Raw genomic sequence first — 22,212 nt, forward strand, 5'->3', positions numbered from 1 at the left:
GATTGTGTAGTTTGAAGCAGTTTTCAATTTTGGCCAGTTTATTTAGAAGGGGTGGGTGGGGTTTGAGGCCCAAGTATAAGAATGTAGTTGTTTGTTTTATCCTATATTGAACAAATGATCTCACCCCTTACCAACATTGCTACAGTCAATTGTTTGGCTAAGCAATTTTCTTACTATTGCTTCTTTTCATTGTCTTGCATGACAACATCATTGTCACATTTAATTCTCATGCATTTTTTATGTTAGTACAATGTTGCCAAATCATATACATTGTAACAACGTATAATTTTGTGGCATGTCAATGGATTAAAATGTAACAAGTGTTTCACTTGTTATCGTGTCAGATGATACTCAACATGTAGCAATGTTGATAAGATGTTTGCCGAGCCAGACGATAGTGTAGGATAGATAGACCACAATAGATAAAATAAATATTATTTTTTTTATGTTCCTCGTTACTTTTGCATAGCAATTATGAGTCGGTTGGTCGATTGATAGAAAAAAATTTTAAAAAATGTTTTAAAAAATCATCTTCATGTTTCTCTGCCTCTCCTTTTCCTCTTCTCTATCTTCTTATTTTTTTAATGGATTCCTGGTAACAGGCCCTTTCCCAGCTCCTCTACACAATTGGCATTGCTTCTCCTCTAAAACCCTTTCTACCTTCTTGAATGACGTGGGTCGACAGTTCAGGCACTTGCTCAATGTTGCCAGAGAGGGCTATATTCCGAAAAAAAATATGAGGGGCAGGCGAAAAGAAATTTTGGATGTCGGAGCTGAAAATTTGGGTCGGTCGGGTAATGAGGAACAGGGAAAAAATAGGGTCATCGTAAGTGTTTTTACTAAGATTTTGTCCAACTAGATGATTTGTTTCAACTTTACTTGCTTCCTTTGAACAAAAAGTCATAATTATACCGGAACCTGGAAGTTAAAAAAGGTGAGGAACTAATGTTGGAAATCGTCTGGGGGTTACAAAGATAACTACAACAGGATTGTCAACTGAAGTATTCGTCGTTGTGTACACAATTGATAGTTAACATGGACGCCATCAACGACGAATCTCCGACTGCACAAGCATACAACATAGAGAAATGACACAACATAGGTTAAATTATACAATTACTTTATTCGCCAGTTAGGAACCATTTACATAATCATTGTATACACATAATTACCGGTAGTACTGAAACTACATTGTGTGACTGTTACCACGGCAACACTTTACTCCTAACAAAATGACAAACAATAATTCCGAGTCAAATTGGGTTTGAGATGTATTCGTGAGCCCGTCTACTACATGAGGGGGCTATGGAACGACGTGCTGTCAGTTTATGGTAAAGAACATACGGCGTTACATGTACAGTAGCAATACTCCACCTGGAGACACATTAGTTCTACTCATCAACTCACTCAAGCACTCCCCCCCCCCCCCTGAATTTGCTGTAGTTGGGAAATTATTATCATGATAATGTATTACATTTATCCATCAGATATGCAGATTTTGAATGTACTCAAGGAAAACAATCTGCAGGTCAACATTCTACAGAAAATTGTCTGTTTCATCCCGTTATCAAACTGCGAGATACTGAAGACGTTCACTAATCGGTTTCGAACTCTTTTCCTGACGTCACTTACCAAAGATTACACCTGATTGGGCCATGTCCACAGTCACATGACAAACCATTAACCAATAGATTGGTATGGCGTATTGTCGACAAGTACCGGGAAACTTGCATCGTGGATCTCGTTAAAAAATCCATGGTTACATGAAGGCTGCAAGTAGTGACATCATACTTCACGTTAGTGGATCACCATGGTTACCTATAAGCGTACAATATACATTTCAATAGAATATGTATCTTGAAATTTCCCTTGGCAAGCCAAATAAACACAAATGTATACTTCAATATCATTCTAAAAGATGAGGTGTGTTCATCTTTTGTTTAGGCCTCCATAACTGCGAAATACCTACCCTGGACTTAGAACACATGTCAAAAGTATAGATTATCGCGTTATCTTCTTTTACTCTGTACTGAAACACCTATAGATATATTTTAAGAGTACCATCTCAGTCAATTGGCTAAAATACTAAATCACAAGAGATGACATCAAAGCTTTCCATAACATACCTGAGTAATGTTTTTATATATTATGGTCACAATGAGATATCATCTGCCCTGGGCAAAGCTTTACAATTTCATCCCCATTGCGCGCACTCCTTTCTTTTCGATATTGTATCCTCTCCAGGGAGTTGAGGAAGTGAAGGGCCTTGTGATGCTATAGATCCGTGCCAGGGGTAATAATTGTAAAGGCGCTTTCAGCACAGAGTGGGAAAGTGCTATTTAAAAAACCAGCATTATTGTTATTATTTGCCGAATAATAGTTATACATACAAACAAACAAATAAGGGTTTTTCCAAAAGTCCAATGCATGAACAATGATGAGCCGCTCCGAAACCCTTGCTCAAAAAAGTACCACCCGGCTCAAATGCATCCATAAACTATGTAGCGACCTAATGCCAAACTGTTTTGATGAAAAAGAGTGACCCGCCCTATAAAAACATTCCCACCCTAAACTCCGGTAATAAATTTACAGTCCCTACGTTACGTTTATTTGCTGCGATCGCCAAGAATATTGGAAAAAATCTACGAAAGTCAGTTGTTTTGCTGTTATTTCATTATTCTTTTGCATGTTGTTGAGTTTTTTTAGTGGGGGGGGGGGGTGTTTAGTTGGTGGGGGCTTTTTTGTGCTTTTCAGTGTTTCTGGTATTAAAATCACGTTTGGCATTCGTAGAATTGTGTTTTGAATCAAAGGTTAACCGCTCTTGAAATGTCCGGAAAAGTACTTTATTTTGATAAACGAAGAGTAAAGTTTTAAGTACGAATTCTGTATACAAGTTTACAAGCTGTACGACCCCTCAAAAACACCATGGTGTAATACTTTCTGGTATTAACGTCGTTCAAGACATCTAGAGACTATGTCTTTTAGATACAAACAAATCAAACGCGTATTTTATTTCGATTCAGTATAGACTTACCTGGTGATCTGTTTTGACAGATCGGATAGCAGTACTGCACCATTATATCACAATAGCATACAAGTACGGAGTCAGAGAGTAATTGGACTCTTATGGAAGGCACATTTTCGTCGAATATTACAAGTTTCTTTGGTGAAAACCAATGCAGAATAATTTTCTACACTGATAGAACTTTTCAGGGTTAGGGTTGTAAATTTCACAAGCGTGCAATGAGCAAATCTGAAGTTGTCGATACAACGGGAGTTTATCCACACGTTTCTGGTTACAGCTCAGACTTCCGTTGTCTGTTTAATGTAGTTAATAACGATAACACACCTAGTTTGCATATTGTGTAACTCCCTTTAGATCTTTCCTATCCTGTGCTCCACAGCCGTATTTTCGAGCTTTCGTACAAAGCTAGTCTAATGATATCTCTCATCGAATCGTTCAAATCCCTGTTTCAGTCTACCTCAACGAAGTCCTGAGATACAGGAGATGACTGAAATTTAGAATTCATTCAGAGCCACCGACAGTCGTCCACGTCTTTGTTTAATCAATCACGGAATTCTAACAATATTAATTTAGTGTTTATTGGGGTAGCTACGCAATGTCCAAATATGGTAATCACATAATTTTAACCAATAATAAAAGTGTTTATTGGGGGCAGCTACGTTATGTCCAAATATGGTAATCACAGGATTCTAACCAATAATAAAAGTGTTTATTGGGCAGCGACGTAATGTCCAAATATGGTAATCACAGAAATCTAACCAATAATAAATTAATGTTTATTGAGACAGCTACGCAATGTCAAAATATGGTAATCACATAATTTTAACCAATAATAAAAGTGTTTATTGGGGGCAGCTACGTAATGTCCAAATATGGTAATCACAGAATTCTAACCAATAATAAAAGTGTTTATTGAGGCAGCTACGTAATGTCCAAATATGGTAATCACAGAATTCTATCCAATAATAAATTAGTGTTTATTGGGCCACCTACGTAATGTCCAAATATGGTAATCATAGCATTCTAACCAATAATAAAATTGTTTATTGGGGCAGCTACGTACGTAATGTCCAAAGCAGCTCGGGACACTTCTTATACAACACTGTTTACATCATTCTATAACAGTTGGGGTTTACTCATTTGCATGAACAAAGTTTGCTTCATGATTGAGTCAGTTTGACCACACGGGGTTAGAGATACTAAACACGTTGGCATTCAGATTTGTATATATCCCACGATACAATTTATACTACGTCACCTGAAACACACTGTTGTCTTCCACAACAAAAATCTTACCAAAATTGTTACACTGTGAACACTTTGGCGACGATTTGTTAAGATAATGGTACATCACACAAAGTAAATGTAGTAATATTACAATTGTTGATAACATGTAGTAATGTTGGTAACATTTGTGAGACCACAGACGATGACATTAGTCTGCTTTTTTGTGAGTCTGACTGTTCCGTCTCAAATGAAGTGTTTTCCATACTATATCAAACGCTAGTGACTGTGATATCCAAGTAATTCTAACGAATGCATCAGTAAATCGCAGTTTTTTTCTCATGAGGGTAAATACATGAAAGTTCGTTTTACGCTTTCTTGCATGTCATTTAATATGCATTATCAAAATATTTCAACATCTGTACAATATTTGATCAACATTCATTCGTTTACATTTATTTTGTTTCTCTTTCAGGGTTATTAAAATGCATGAGAATGTTTTTGTTTGCTTGTTTATCTGTTGTTCTTTTTCTGTCGTTTTCACGAGTACTGTGGATGGCATATACGTTCAGGGTCTCTTCATTTTAGTACATTGGGTTTCGGGCCACCTTTGAAGAAATGACCCGCACAGTACAGACAGACGTGAAAACATCATTCGACTCCATTCTTTGACCATATTGTAATCGGATTTCTCCTTGCTTTTGGTTTCGCTGATTTGACAGACAAGAATCTGTGAAGGCAAATTTGCATAATGGACATTGCTTCGCCTCCACTGTGTATGGCCGCATAACATATTTCACACACATGATATGGATAGGATTTACAGTTCCGAGTCATGTGGCCCTCTACATGATTATTCGTTGGCCACTGTGGGCGTGCTAACATATAGCGCTTGGAATGCAACGTGAATAATAGTGATTTGGCGACCCCTTGATTTTTCATGATGGGCGTTACAAGGGTATACACGCTTTATAAATAACATACACTGTCAGTGTCGATAGAATTGACTTGGGAAGACGTAGGTAGTGGCATAGGTAATCATCAAGATGTTTATTATTTATACTGGATGGCTAGTCGCGTTATCTATTATATACAATGTATATACAAGCACACACACACACACACACACATATATATATATATATATATATATATATATATATATATATATATATATATATATATATATATATATATATATATATAACTCGGTGAGTATCAATCTGCTAAGACAGTGCTCTATACCGCAGTGGCAGAGCGTAATAGTTGGTGGCAGAGTGGCAGAGCGTAATAGTGGCAGAGCGTAAAACTATATATATATATATATATATATATATATATATATATATATATATATATTATGTGCTTGTATATACATTGTATATACACTACTTTTATATACACATTATATATTTATATTTCATAACATTCATACAGATATAGTGGGGGTTTTTTAATTACTCTTTAGTTTTTTCCAAAACATCTTTGCATTTATCATAGTTTATATACATGCACATTTGTAAACGACATATATGTCGTCTTACAAGCATTCATTGTTAGTTCAAGATACTCCTGTTCCTTCATTTCAGGGCCATCTGTCAACTGTTTCTAGATAATTCTTCCCTTTGGCATGTATACATCCTGTTGTTTTTTTCTAAAAATTTGTGGTGACATATCATTTCAGGCAATATTTCAATACTTCCTGATATGGGAGAGTTCATATTTTTTGCAGTGTTCATCCTTGAAAATTGGAAATAGACATTTCTGATATCTTTTGGTGACTGCAACAAATAAATACTACAAAGTGTCTGATAATGCAGGAAACTGCTGAATTTCGATAATTGAACCTGAAGATCAGAGTCAAGGCAAAAGGTCAATGTCTCAACAGAAAGTTTAAACCTGGTAATATGGGGGGGGGGGGGGGGTGTAGACACTTGAATATTGTCTATGTATTACATTTTTTGAGTTGTGCAGTAAATAATGATTTTAACGACAAATGTGGCTGCCATTCAGTTAAAGTTATATGAGTGCTAGAAATAATGTATAGTTCTTTTCTTCAACATTACTTGTAAACATGATTTAAGAGAAATTGGCAATATGTAAATACTTCAACATGTCTGTGATAGGCGGTCAAATCTAGCTTGCATCTGATAATATGGTGTAGACACTTGAATGGAGTTTCTGTATATTATAGTTTTTGAGTTATACAGCAAGTATGAATTTTTCACTACAAATATGGCCGCCATTCGGTCAAATTTGCATATATATAAAAAAAAACAATTGATGTGCACATCTATATGATATGCCACCTTTGTGTCAGGTTTGAATGAAATCGGATATTACATGTTTTATTAATGATGTATTCTGGATAACAGACAGCCCATTGTAGTGGTGGTGGTGGGTGGGTGGGTGGGTGGGTGGGTGGGGGTTGTTATATGTAACTGCAGTCTTTGGTTGTTTTTATTTCTTTATGCCATCATTACCAGACCCTTTTCACTTACACAATACATATTCAAAACATTGGGCACTTCCAAAAACTAACGTTTTGCAATTTGTGCCAAATTGATTTGTTGGGAAACATCTTTATTGCAAGGCACAAAAGCACTCCTGACGAAATGTCCATTTTATCTCCATATTTCACCAGCATCATCATATTTTGTTTTTCTCTTGATATTCAATTTTTGGGGTTTTTTTCTCAATCATGAGAAGTACTTTAAAGAAGAATCTGACTGTGATGAATTTCAACAAATATCAAAGTTTTTCACATCTCTCCAAACTTTGCCACAATAAAGCTAGTTCCTGATTCTGTTCAAATAATGCAAGTCTCCGTCTTGTTTTTAATGAAATAATCAATCTTTTACCTTCCCAGAGTTAACACAGTACATGTATTCAGTTGCCATATTGGGTTCTAACACGGCTTTAATTTGATAACATTCTGACCTTTACTTTAAAATGTGTATGCTAATCCCCGATTTTTTTAATTAATTTTGAGTAAGAATGGGTTGGAGCTTTATTGAATGAAGTAACAGCCAAGGTTTAAAGTTCATTTCCAAGGTGCATTTCACGTTAAACACAATATGAAATGGTATAATTTCATGATAATCCCCAAAATTTTTCTTCCTTAATCAGCAAAGGTAAATACTCCTAGACTAAGGGGGCTTTGTCACTACAAGTCGCTAGTCAAGTAGTGACAAAGCCCCCTTAGGTCATGAGTATTTTTCGGCTGAATGAAGAAAAATAATGGAGAATAACAATTATACCAGCGCCAGTAATATCAAAGAAAAATTGGGGAAAGTAATGGCAATTTTGAATGTTTTGACTCACATTTGGAACACAGCAGAACCAGTGACATGGACGTAGACCAACCTGGGTATAAATTCAGTATTTTTTTTGGTTCAACTTGGCTTGTGCTTGGCATAACGGATGTTCTTACATAATGGTACTTTTGCTGAAACTTGGGAAATATTTTGTGCGACTTCATTTTTCAAACATGTTTCTGTATGCTAAGCACTACTGATGAAACAAGATTTTTTACTACAGGGGTGGTAAAACACAAGACGGAAGTCTTATGTCTACGGCCTGGACCACTCAGGCCTACAAAACGTGGGACATCTCTGCTGGGAAGTATCCGAGAAGAAAGTGAAAAAATATCAGACATTTTCATTTAGGAGGTTTAATAGCTTAAAACAGATAAACAATTTTCATATAAAAAATACTACAAAACGTACAGTTACTGTGAGGTATGCAACTTTTTCTATGCTGATATAGACTTCCATTTCTAAGACAAAACTTATCAACCCGGATAGACTTCTAAGTTCTAAATAGTATACCATCAACATTTTTAATCAATGTGAGTTCATGAACTTTGTGTCTTTTCTTTCAAATATTCATTACAGCACACATGAAGGATACAAAACCGAAAGAACATTAAATTTTAAAATTTTAGATTCTCAACAGGAATTCTTTAGCTATTTAAGTGGTATGATTTCTGACATTTTCTTTGATTAAAATCCGAAATTTTGCCATGATCACCAGTGTTCCATGTTTCATTTTGATGTAATAGTTGGCAGTGAAGACCATTTTGTTGTATTTTAGAAAAATCTATTAAAATCGGCGAAAATATAAAAACCACGGAAAAAATATTTTGAACATGTTTTGTTGCACTAAATCTTTAGTAATGAATGAAATAATTTTACTTTTGAGATTTTCTTAATGAATGGTTGGTCCATTTTTTCTGTTTTCTTGTTTACCATTAGACTAAACCTTTTAACAATGTATGATAAAAAGATTTCACCAATATATTCTTAATTTCTTTTTGTTTCTTGCATGCCATTTACACTAAATCTTAAACAAACGAACAAATTTTACAGTAGAGATTTCTCTCACAAATTTGTTTTAACATTTCCATTTTTCTTGCATGCCATTTTCACAGAATATAAGAAAAAATGAAAGAAAATTTTACATTTGAAATTTTAGTCATTGAAGTGTTTGTGATGTTTCCATTTTCCTTGCATTTTCTTCACAAGAGCCATTGCTGTCATGATGGCTCCTTCTAGCCTCAGTGGAATGAGAAGTTAAAAACGGTTGGGTTTTATTTCAACATATTCTCACTCTTTGCATTTTTCATTTGAGATTTCATATCTTTGTCTTCTTAATGTTTTATCTTCTTCATTTCTTAACTTCTTGTTCTCTTTAACGTTTTTTTTTATTTCTTTCATTCATATAGGTTTCAGTTCATTGTTCAATATTTGTTTGTTTTCCAAGAGTACTATTTTATCCCATGGCTGAAATGTTTATTCTTGGTATATATCTGTTTGTTGTGTTTATTTCTCTCACATCTGACTGGTGATCGTGATCAAGCTAATCAATAATGGCGATCATATCCTCTTGCCGGTGGGGGGCCTGCACTTTCATATCCTCTTGTAGGTGGGGGGCCTGCGCTATGATCTAAGGGCCTAGCACTGCGAGCAGTATCTACCCCATATGGATCTCTAGCAGCATAAGCCGATTTTTCAGCCTGGGCTCTTTCATCTGCGTAAGGATCACGAGAGGCGTAACTGTCGTAACGGCCCCGACTAGCATCAGCGGAATAAGAACTTGTTGGGCCACGAGCCGGAGGAGCAGAATGGGAGGCACCTGAAAAAGTATTCAACATTATGGGATATTGGTAAACACACAAAATGCCACATTTAGTTATATTTTATGGTATACTTCCGGACACTTGTTAACTTTGTCTTTTTCCGGCTTGAGAAATTTAAATCTTAAAGCCACAGTAAAGATTGTCATTATGTAATTGTCTTTCTTTTCAACATACATTTTTTTCATAGATTTGCTTTGGTATTACATTTCCGTGATACCTGAAGCTGAGCTCACTACACTAAGATCATACAAAATAATACATATTTTTTGCACATTCAAAGGTTTTAAAGACAAAGGGCAGCGGATACACAAGCGAAAACGGTCTCCATTCATTTATGACCTTCAAGGTGGTTTTTAACAACATACAGAATTGTGCACATACAATTCAGAAATATTACATTCAATTTTGACTTAATTTACAAACACTTTATGACTTTTATTTACTTTTTTACTGTGGCTTTAATAAAAGACATGGCTGGTTAATGAATAGCAAATTTAAGAAGTCATTTACATCTGCCATTCTTTATTGTCAATTAACGTGACATCCATTGTGGCCAAGGATTGTCAAGTAGAATCCTCAAGGCAACAGTTCTCATTCTGAGTTCATTACATCTAATCATTGTTCCAAAATAAAGTGAGCAGATAGTTAACTTTCAAGTTTTTATGACAGTTTTCTTTGCCTTCTTTTCCATTTTATCATTTTGAAAATTTGCTTGTCGTTGTTCAAAGAACTTTGATTAGTTCCTCGGGAACTATTTCCATGGCCCTCACCAGAATTCTGTTTTGTATTACTTTCAAAGAATGTATATTTTGTTTTCATCTGGTGGAAAAAATTTCAATTCAATTCAAATTCAAATGTTTATTCAACAAAGGAAAGTTTTGCATGACAAAACCATTTTTGGTAAGATTTGGCAGTATTGAAAACTCATTTTGTTAACTTGTTGTGCGGCAAACATGCTGCATTAGAAAGAAGTGTCTTTAATATTACATTAAACCAAACAAGTGCTGCCCTTTGAGAAAATGTGATTTTAAAACTAACAACAACTTCTTAAAACACACATTTTCTTGCAGAAACAAATACTTTATAACATTTTGGTAAAAAAAGGTACTTTAAACACAAAAACTATTGATATGTGCTATACTAACATATTTGTACGGCTGTGGAAAAAAGTTTTGTTTTAATTAAAATCTGGTTTCTTCACAAGTAATCTTGCTCCTGTGTCAGAAGAAATGCATCATTACTATTTGATTGGGGACAGACTCCTTATGTCTACTATTCTGTACATGTGGTTTGAGAGATGAGGGAGGAAAAAATGAACATGGAAAATAAATTAGTACAAGTCACAGGTAGAGTTCACACAGTCTCTCTTTGGCTGGCGTCATTTCTTTTTGTCTATCACCTTTTGAGTTTTTGTTTTTCTATTTTGATACCCCTTTTTTTTATGTTTCTTGTAGACTTGTATATTCCTCACAAGTTTTCTAAGTTTTATTTCTCAACTCATTTCCTGATATTTTTCAATTTACCTATAAGTTCAAAACAATTATTTTTCACTCGAACAAGTACTAAAACTACCAATGAAACTTTTTTTAAATCATTCAAAAGAGCAAAGTAATTTTACACAACTTTACATTGTCATCTTTTTGGTGTTTTTAAGTTTTCTTTTCTCTGGTTTTCTCATCATACATTCATATTCATTCAATACAAATATGGACCACTAGTCCTAATAACAGATTTTTACACATTTCCATTTATAAGTTTTTCAATTTTTTTCCTTTGAAAATCTACAATCAAATGATGAACGGTTATCAATATATGTTTCAATTTTTACAAAGTTTTAAAATCATATCGATCACATCAGGTATAGGGTAAGAACAGAGAACCCTAATTTTCAACGTTTTATCTTTCTTTCTAAAGTTTCCTTCTCTTTTTCATTTCATTTCATTTCTTTATGACTTTACTGACGTAAATCAGCTGGTAATTTTGCTTGACCTGCACAAGCCCTTCACCAAAAGGGATCGACAAAAGATTGAACGAAAGTATAGAAAAGAATACTGAAGAGGTAAGGCACTACTAGGTTTGAGGTATCTTCCAGTAGTGTAACAACTACAGAGATGGAGAAATAGCTGAGGAAGAATCATTACAGGTAGAGAAAGTATGGCCGATTCAACACACCAAATAAGAGAAAATATAACATTACCACTATAGTCACCATATTCCCTAGACCCCGACAGGGCATATCGGTCATCATATCCCCGGTCTTTGTGAGCATCTATAACACAAAAGTTAATAAAAAGGGCCATTAGGATTCAAACTGCTAGATGCTTTATGTATAACCATGTCCTTAACCCCTTTCTCCTGGTCTTCCTTTCTGTGTAGAAAATTCCCGACAAAAACCTGGAGCTGGAAACAGTCACTTTGTGGACAAGCGCTCCACAAAATGTATACACTGCTTTTAAAGGCTACAAATTCAATCCTGTATTTGTGTAATCTTATCAGTGGAGCCAAAAGATTCACATAGGATTCTGTTTTAGTCTAACTTTTTCTGTAGCTCCACTATACAACTATTTTTTACACCTAAATTTTCATCCTAATCTACACAGTTTTAAATTTTAAGTTCTCGAACAATAAAATTCTCAATAAAGGCCATGACAGATTAAGATATTAATATCCTTGTCTTTGAATGCACCATACTCTAGTTATCAGAGAAGTAAAAGATTTCAAGGTTTCGCTACTAGGAGTGCTGTTCATAATCCGTTTGCGGGGCCAGAAGTGATGGCCAGAAAAGTTGCATGCAAATTTTAAATCAACAAAAATATGAAGTTACCACTCATTTTCCATGTTGTTTTTCCTGTACTTTTGAATTAGTGACTGCCAGGAATCAAAATGTGCCTATCCACTACTGTAATGTTCTTGTAGGTTTCAAGAAGACACAGACTCTTTAACACACATTTTTTGTTCAAGGCTTCAGGCATTACCATATGAATCACGATAAGTGTCAATGATAAAATTTTAGCCCTCACTTTGCCAAATCAGGGGGCACACTCTTTTCAGTGCTTGCTTGCTAAAGAAGCAGAGCCTCAGTAACTGGAATATGACATACTCTGCTGTATGGTGACAATGAATTTCAGACAATTAATAAACCCTAAAATCCTAAACTGGTGATTTGCAGGCAGAGGCCATGTAGAACTACCATCCTGATACAACAACTACAGCTGGGTCATCTCTTCTGCTTCAAGGAAATACATGCATATCTTGACAAATTAGTTAATTGCCTATGTTGTTACAGCACTCACTTACACGTCATGAATGCTATCTTCACATACCCCATATTAATTCCTAAACTTCATCGAAATTGAAAAATTTCATGGCAGTTAATTAGTTCTTTTGTATGCTATTGTCTTCTGCTTATTTCACTTTATTTTCCAGCACCAGTTTCGTCAGGGATTTGATTGGCTAAGGTCCTACTCTAGTCATCAATCAGTGTGCTCTGTCCAGGATTCAACATGTAATACATTCTGTGAATGAATCAAAACCCATGAACACAACGCTCTGCTTATGTTGGTGGACACACCTTGGTACCGCACAGCATTCGAACATAGAACTTTTCCAGATTGTGTGATTCTTTCTGTTTCCATTTATTTTAAAATGTACAAATGTAACGAATGAAAGTAATGGCTGAACAAAACACATTCCAGATTGGGAAGAACCGTGCTAACAGAGCAGTGGTGTCCTCCAACAACTATACCTTTGACAACAGCAATGTCACAAAATTTTACGTTCAATTTTGATCCACATGTAGTCATGTTACTAGAGAGCACACTAATGGACAACTGATCTAATCTACGACTACCATGACACTAGGATCAGCTGTTGACTTACTGTACGTCTCATAGTCTCTTGAATAGCTGCTTTCTCTACCGTTCGACTGAGCTGCATATTCTCGGGAAGTGGTACTGGTGTAGTCCCTTGCAGCGTATGCATCTTCATATCCTCTGTGAGTGCTAGTGGCAGCATATTCACGGCTGGCAGCAGCAGCAGGATACTCACGACTGGCTGTGCTAGCATACTCACGTCCGCTAGGAGCTTGGTAGTCACGTGAGGCATACTCACTGGCAGCATAGTCTCGAGACGCATAATCACGAGATGCAGAATATGAGTCCCTTTCTGCTGGATACTCACGGGCTGGGGGATATGCATCCCTTGGTGGGTATTCACTCCTGCAAATACATATATTTGTTACAATTATTAGAAAGATTTTGACAAATATCCTCCTTCAGATCATAAATTGGTCAATACTATTCACGGCTTTAAATCTCGCATATACTGAGCATCAATAAACTATACTTTCAAGAGAGTAATTGACATTTTTGGGATGTCATATTTATCATAGGACCTATAACAAATCCATTTGTTGTTTAGTTTGGGTTTTCTCATAATTTTCAAATTTTAGGAGCACTTCAATTTGCTCCTCAAATTTAAAATTTATCTGTATTCTACTCCTTAAAAGTAAGGATTTACTTGCATTTTGCTCTCAAAACACTTGCACAAAAGTTAACTTCCTTGGCTGGATGACTCTCTAGAACCCAAAGGTTACAAATATGCCTTTATCCTGGTGTAACGTTTGTATCTGTTGCATGGTCAGCCTATTCTGGACAATCTTGGGATTGATCAGAGAGCACACAAAACTACCAAACATTAACAAAATAATAATTTATACAGGATATATGTCATACAGTACCTTTCTCTTGGTGGATAATCCCTTGCAGGTGGTGGTGCTTCTCTGCTTGGTGGTGGATAGTCCCTTGCACTATATTCTCTAGCTGGGGGTATCTCTCTGGATGTGCCATAATCCCGGCTCATTGGCTCACGAGACTGGTAATCACCGTATGAATCACCATAACCCCTCTCATCACCGTATCCCCTTCCTAAAACATATAGGAGAGAGAAAAAACTTATGTACATACTGTTGTAACTTGTTTGAGTCGATGGCACTCTGTCAAAAGGACTAGATGATATATAAGTATTCACTCCAAAGTAACAAATTCACACACGCCTACACCACCTGTTTACCCAGATTAAATGCAAGAATGTTACGGTAAGACGCAACATCACCTGAATCTCCTCCCCTCATCTGTGAACTGGAAAGTAATGGTCGTCTTCGGCTTTCTCCGGGGGTTGGCCAGTCTCCCCCACTCATCAGTGAAGGTAATGCCCCATCATTAGACAGATCCCCTAGACAGAGAGAAGTCACAATAAAGTTCACCCTTTTTTTTGGACCTGCACAGTGTGCCCTCCAAAGTCTAGCAAAGGTGTCTGTTCGATAGAACAGTTTCATCTGGAAAATTTTCTGCTAGTCATACAAATGGGCAAATGCAGCATGCAAATAAGCATGATAGCTGAATACTTGCCCTTATACCTTGGTATAGCAGCTACATGGTGCCTACATGAACTTGCATTTATACATATTCATATCACCTTCACTATGTTATATACAACTTGTGTACTCTCAATGTGGGGTCAACATGACGGTTGTCAAAATCAGACTGGCAACATTTGTTAGCAAGCCTAGGCCAGATCTGTGTTAACATCTGGATAGCTCAGTGTTACCACTGGACTGGCACTTACACCCTGTCAATATTTGTAGTGGACTGGAGAGTTACTGCCTAGCGCCCAGATCTGTGTTAACACCTGGATAGCTCAGTGCTACCACTGGACTGGCACTCACACTTCATTAGCATTTGTAATCAACTGGAGAGTTAATGCCTAGCCCAGATCTGTGTTAACACCTGGATAGCTCAGTGCTACCACTGGACTGGCACTTACACCCTGTCAATATTTGTAGTGGACTGGAGAGTTACTGCCTAGCGCCCAGGTCTGTGTTAACACATGGATAGCTCAGTGCTAACACTGAATTGGCACTAACAGTAACACTTCATTAGCATTTGTAAGTGACTGAGAAAGTTAATGCCTGTCCCATATAAATGTTCAGAAACCAAGCTAGCCAATTGCTAACATCATGCTGATACCTTGCTAACACATAGGAAAAGGATTCTTGCTCTGTATTGTGTTGCATTATTTTTCCTATTCAGGTTCACAACTGCTAACATCTCAAAACAAACTAATAAGTGAATAAATCATTTCATAGCTGTTCGTACATCTAATTGCAATGTTTTATTGCCTGTCTGACAATGTGCCCGTGCTGATAGCCAAATTTTGTTGTTGTGAGTCGAAATGAGAAAAACAGGCATTTCTTGTGAGTCACTACATAGAAAGAGATAGGGGAACACCAAATTTTGGTGTGTGTCACTAGATAATGTGTGTCAGTGGCGCGTCAAATTGGCTTAGAGGGCACACTGGCATCTGGGATGGTTTTAAACTAGATAACACACTTTGCATTCTGGTTTCTAATTTGATATTTTGTATCTCACTCTACATAGTCACACACAAACGAAAGTAGGAGCTATATTAGAAATCGCACCCACTTCCCTGAATCAGATTTTAGTCAGATTGTATCTAACTCTGCTAAACAACTGCTTTTCTAATTGAAGTTTTGATCTTAATCTGACACTGATATTTTAGACTTCACTCATCCTGGTTAAACTACTAACCATTTAGACAAAACATTAACCAAAACTTTACACTGTTACAGGGTCTTATTCTCCAGCACAACTTTATGAATCACCCAAACACAGAGAAATCAGATTATGAATCTTAAGGTTTGTGTTACCCTTCAGCCACAATAATCTAACACACTGCATCATGTGCACATATCTTTGCATCAGTGCAGTAAGGGATAATCGTACAATGTCACACAAGCTCAACAAACGAACACATACATTCACAAGTACAACACCAAACGTTTATATATGATGTAAACTGTGATGAAAACTGTATCGGTCATACCACTATGATTGTCAACACATTAAAACACTACCAGAAACCCAGCACCATATCTCAAATTAGAAGTAAATTTTTTATCAACTTATCAACATCTCAGTAGTAAATACAAAAGCTAAGTTCAAAAATGAAGTCCAGCAATCGCATTTACGCCAGACCCCCCCCCCCCCACCCCCACTCGCCCTAAATGGACGAAGTTCACTTATTGACCTTGTGTGACATTGTGCGACCCTCCCTAAAGGTTGTATACAACTGTATCGCAGATATAAACCTTACTGCACTGACATGAGACGATACATCAACATGAAATTATAGTGGAATGACTTGCAATATATTATGTACATATCTACAGCTGGCACTTTGTCAGATGAATTTCATACTTTCAGGCCAGCACATTTTAAAATCACTTTTTAAAAGCAAGCAGAATCAAGAAACTATAAATTTTCAGTGGAGATAACAAATCTATATGTAAGTATGTGGTTTTTTGTTATGAATTTGAGTTATTTCAACAATGCAATAGTCAGCATATATTGCTATATATAAGCATACAATATCAACTGAACAATATATCACAAGTTTTTCACTTGAAAAGGATGCAAAAAGTTTAATTTCATTACAGCTTACCCATATCTGTCCTTGGCCGCTTGCTTGGTGGGCCATTGTCTGAAAAACACAGAATTCACCATTTTAGGGACACATGATAAATGTACACACAAAATAGCATGGTTTACTTGTTTTGTTTTATAATAAACAATGCAAATATCAACAATAGCCATGCCAGACTGACTAACAAGAAAACTATGCAGGCTAACCAAATGGTTTACTGCAGCTCAGCAAAATAATTAAAAACTGGATACACACAGAAGAAAAGGATAAAATTGAATGATAAAAGGTTAAAAGGTTTACAATGCTAGTTAATATGTGGTAGTCGAGGCCCCATCTGCTAAATCCTACCAAGAGAAACTAAATCTGGTTGGATGTACCATTCACCTGTACTTTGAGTCTTCCATACCCAGTAGGGACATCAGTTCATTGACACCATGTTTAAATCTACTCTCCACAACCAGGCCCCCAAAGACATACACAACACATAAGTGCGTGGACATATGGAAATAATGCACATAAGACTGATACTCATATTTTCAGTAGACTACACATCCATTCGTAAGTAATTTTAACAACAGTTGACTAATGGAAAGTCACATGCACATGAGAGTATGCCAGAGGTTGTGAACCCTAACCAGTTTTGTGACTCAAACAAAATGGGAGACGAGTAACATTGGAGTAAACAATGATGGAGTCCATGTCCATGTATCAACTTGTTCCATAGCTCTATCAAATATCTGTATTTCACATCAAGCTTTTAACCCTAATCTACAGAGGGCCTTCAAGCTCACTCACACAAGCAGAAAAGAATACCCCAAATACTGTAACTTTTGACAACTACACATTATATGGATAACTAATAATTTCTCACCTGGTCTCATGCCACCTCTACCTCTAAGCGGGCCTCCTACAAGAGAAGAAAGCAAAGCATAAATGAAGATAATTATAGTTCACAACAAAGCTCTACATAATCTAGCCACAAAACATGATATCATACTATTTTAAACACAACATGGGCTTTTTAGTGGTAGACCGTCAGTGACATTAAAATCAAACTATGGATAACAAGACATCAAAACATTGACACTGTGTAGGAGCTTACAACAGGTTTACAAAGGTGACCAGTTGGTTGTTTTCTGCAATCACCAATGCTGCACTAATTGGGGATTCAAAGACACAAAGGTTAGACGTACCTCTCATCATACCACCTCTTGATGGTGGACCTCCCCTGCCACCACCTCTTTCCATGAAACCACCACGTCCTCTAAAACCACCTCTGCCTCCCCTATCACCTCCATCAAAACCTCCACGCCCACCTCTCATGCCAAACCCCCTGCAAATGAAAAATGATGTAGTTAGCTCTAATCAGTACTATAGAATCAGTTTTACAGACCTATCAAGGAAAGTGAAAATTAGGTTCACAACAACAACAACAACAACAATAGCTAATGTAACATATAGAGATTATTGGAGATAAAGGGAATGCCATTCCAGGAAATAAAGGTATTTTCATGAACTATGGATTCTGGAGAGTAATTTCATGATTTCATGATCACCTACAACAAACAACCTGCGATTTCAGAGAAATGTTAAGTTGATCTTGTGCCTTTATAAGGTATCTGTGCTGTGGGCCACATTGCCTCATTGGAGTTAGCAGTATTGATTATCCATGCTTGAAAAATGAACATTCATGACTCTAGATGTTTACTCCCCACTTGTAAAACTTCTCTCATGAATATTTTATTGATAATTCTTCACCGTAACTGTATACACACCTGCCACGACCACCTCTATCTCCGAAACCTCCCCTTCCACCTCTGCCACCACCACCTCGACCCCCTCTGCCACCGCCACCTCGTGATGCATCTGGTTTGTAGCCTGGTTGCTCAAAGGATGGCTTATTAGCATGGTCTACTGTAATGGTCTTCCCCTGAAATTCCTGCAGAAAGGAACAAGATAAATATTAGAGCCACTTTTTTGGGGAAAAGTGGTGTCAAATGACAAACTACTTGAACTATATACATCATAACATCATTTCATGATTTGTACATTCTTCCTTTGGCTACAGTACACACTGGAGGGCAAAACTCAATGCTGACATTATGAAAGCACATCCCAAAGCTTCTTGCAGGTGTAGTAGAAGAAGTAGCCAACTATTCCTACTCATGAGAGACGAAAACACCAATCTGAACCCCCCCCCCCCCCCCCCAGTACCAGATAGAACCCAAGGGTGGAAATTCAAGAAGTAGGCGACTGTTGCTAAATGATAGAAAAGAGCATGTGTACTGTATAGTTGATGGAAATTACAAGGACCCCCCCCCCCCCATTCACACACATACATACAATAAGGAGGGCCGTACGATAGACAGTCAGCAGCTGATTGTTGCTATTCAGTCAAGGCGAGAACATTAGGATCAACATTGTACGGACCATCAGCTTCCCTTATCCTGTACAGTACAAATAACTACAAGAAGGAAATAATAATCAGTAAAGTTACACAAGATATGCAAAAGAAAAAAAAAACACTGTTAAACCACAAACCTTCTTATTTAGCCCTTCTATAGCTAGCTTTGCATCAGCAGCATTTTCATATGTTACAAAACCAAATCCCCGCGACCGTCCAGTCACTTTATCTTTGATTAAAAGAACTGAAAGACAAAGAAAAATTGTCTCTTGCAGTACATTGTCTTTACATAATGGTGAATTGTACATACCAACATCAATTGAGACAATACAAAATTAGAGAGTACATGGCTCACTGTCAATTTATGCACTGCAATTCCTTGTGATGCCAGGTGCATTAAAATGTAGTTCCCCTCTTCTTTACAAAGTGATGACTTGTCTGACCCTGAAGCCAATGTCATGTGCCACGGGCACACATTAGGGCACCATGCATGCATGAGTGTAAGTCAATCTTCTTGTTCTATTTTGACCGTCTAGGATGAGAAAGTGCTGATTTTAAATGTGATGGTGTTTGACGTACCTTCAGCAACATTGCCATATTTGCTCATTTCAAGCTCCAAAGTCATTTCATCTGTCTCTCCACTCAATCCAGCTACGTACAGTTTGGAGGCATCATCTTTGACCGTCGACATAATTGTTGTGTAATTACCTTAAGCTCTGTTACAAAGCAAAATGAACATAACAGTTATTTCACACGTAGAAGATCTTACACACAGCAGACAAAAATTGATACACCACAATCTATGAAAATTGATATAGCGAAAGAATTTTTTTAATGCTTTCTTGAAATTACAGAATGTGAGACCCTGTTGCCCATTCCTCTAAAAATGGCCTAGGAAGAACCATGCATGTGCTATTGGCCTTTGGACACAGCACCCCTTTCCTGAATTGAAACTTACATAAATAGAAGTACCCTTGATCATAATGTTATGGCAAAACACTGCACTGTACTCATGGAGACAAAATGTCTTGGGTGCCACATTCAAACCTTTTTGACAGTACATGTATATCTTTTGCCAAGAATCAATTTTTAGTCACCTTGCAGGAAATTTTCATCGTAAGTTAACCAAAAATTTCTAATCCATGTTATTTGACAACTCAATCATAATGTTTTGTCAAATAAGATAAAAAGAGTAACAATAACTCCACAACAGAATGGCTATCCTGCAAATCAATGTGACTAACAACTGGTACTGAACATGACAAAGCAAGGCACATACATTTAGAGTTTGTTTTCGGGGAGTGAAGTTATAATTGTTCTAGGAGTATGAATCAAGAAATCTGTCACAGACAAACTACACATATTAAACCAATACTATGAACTCTTGTTCAGCCTACACAATAATTTTTTTCCAAAATTTGTCATCCCATAGCAATGTCATGATCAACATACACTTAGCAAGCATGTTTTTTTATTCATAGCTGTTGAATTTTAGCCAGTTGTTGTGGTTTTGACTTCAATTATTGGTAATACTGATAAAGGTGAAAGCTTCCTAACAAAAAATCATAAACAGCATTTGCATATGATTACCAAATCAAGCTGAGATTTTCTGAACATTGCATTCTATTGCTACTGTTTCTTGAACTTTAAATTGTGCATAAGCTAGCATAAGTCTTTCTATAAACACAAATTTACAAGAAATATTTTATGGTAATGAAAACACATGAACCGTAATAATTGTAGAAATGCTTCCTTTTGCAACATACCAAAAACTATTATTAAAAAAAAAAGCACTAATCATGCCATGTACCCAAGCCTTTCATTTCCAATGAGTGTGGCACAAAAACGAAAACCTTGCCAATACCAGTGACATTTTAGAACGACATGGACAATGAACAAATCGTAGTTCATCAAGGCGTGTACAACGTAAATGTATCATTTGTAGCTGGTTAGTCCTGCTTGCAGACGATGTACTGATACTGGCAACATTTTTATTGTCCCTCAACACCGAGCGAGGGACAATGTCAGAATCGAGTCCTGACTTCGTCTACAAGCAAGACTGTAGCACTCGGAGCTTACATGCCCAGTTTTAAATGCATATATTTCATGTTTGCATCGTACAAGAAGATGGAATTTTTGTTACACCGCTTTTTCAATTTTACCTTCTCTGGTTCTTTTTTTCCCAATCACACACGTACACAAAGAAACTGTCGATCAACGTTTGCCGCATTGTTTGGCTCATTGGCTGGTGGTGGACTGTCACATGTGCTGCATAATGCCATTTGTTAACTAACGAACATGACATCACATGCCTTAAATAACGCTTCAGCTGTGATTATATTCGATTCATAAAACACTCTAGTTATTTATGAAGGCTTGATGATACAAATAATTTGTAATATTAGTTGGAATAAAGAGATTTGCTTACCTTTAAAAATTCAATACCACTTCAGCGCTTTCCTAAATGCAAAATGGCCGCCAATACGTTGCATTGTGGGATATGTCAAAGAGGGCGCATTTCGTGGTTGTCTGACTTCGAAAGTCTAGTCCAAGTAATGATGTCATACAAAAACAAACTCATATGTGCAATAAAATAGCAAAAATAAAATGTAAAGTAATATAAATCCCGACCTACCTAACCTATTTGCTGAAGTCACGTTATCGGAAACAAAATTCTTTTTTAGTTTTGCCTTATTGAAGAAACATATGAAGATTACAAAAGTGTAGCGTTTTCTGTATGTACCACAATAGTTTATACTTTTTATAGCAGCCATATCAAGTGTAAAGGTATATACATTAGAAAGGCCACATGTGCCAGGCTTGTAAATAAACCAATTGAAACAGTATACTTTTACTCTTGATGTGAATGCTATAAACGAGTGTATAGCACATACAGAATGCTTTATTTCAGTGTTA

General features: G+C 36.5%; 1 protein-coding gene across 3 annotated transcripts; it reads right to left on the minus strand.

Annotated features, from left to right (window-relative positions):
• Positions 1 to 7,694: 7,694 nt before the first annotated feature.
• Positions 7,695 to 21,769, minus strand: LOC144442341 (uncharacterized). 3 transcript variants are annotated; one of them, XM_078131655.1, is made up of 12 exons: positions 21,725 to 21,769; positions 19,876 to 20,012; positions 19,434 to 19,540; positions 18,668 to 18,831; positions 18,086 to 18,225; positions 17,764 to 17,799; positions 16,911 to 16,949; positions 14,502 to 14,621; positions 14,128 to 14,314; positions 13,269 to 13,606; positions 11,587 to 11,658; positions 7,695 to 9,385 (listed from the first exon to the last, which is right to left on the minus strand). In XM_078131655.1, exons 2-12 carry the CDS (start codon positions 19,985 to 19,987, stop codon positions 9,114 to 9,116), a joined length of 1,587 nt encoding a protein of 528 aa, XP_077987781.1. In that variant the 5' UTR covers positions 19,988 to 20,012; positions 21,725 to 21,769; the 3' UTR covers positions 7,695 to 9,113. The 3 variants fall into 3 exon arrangements, with proteins under 3 accessions (XP_077987781.1, XP_077987783.1, XP_077987782.1); XM_078131657.1 differs by lacking the exon at positions 14,502 to 14,621; XM_078131656.1 differs by lacking the exon at positions 11,587 to 11,658.
• Positions 21,770 to 22,212: the final 443 nt, after the last annotated feature.

Source organism: Glandiceps talaboti, chromosome 11 (assembly GCF_964340395.1).
Source record: "Glandiceps talaboti chromosome 11, keGlaTala1.1, whole genome shotgun sequence".
Lineage (NCBI taxonomy): Eukaryota > Metazoa > Hemichordata > Enteropneusta > Spengelidae > Glandiceps > Glandiceps talaboti.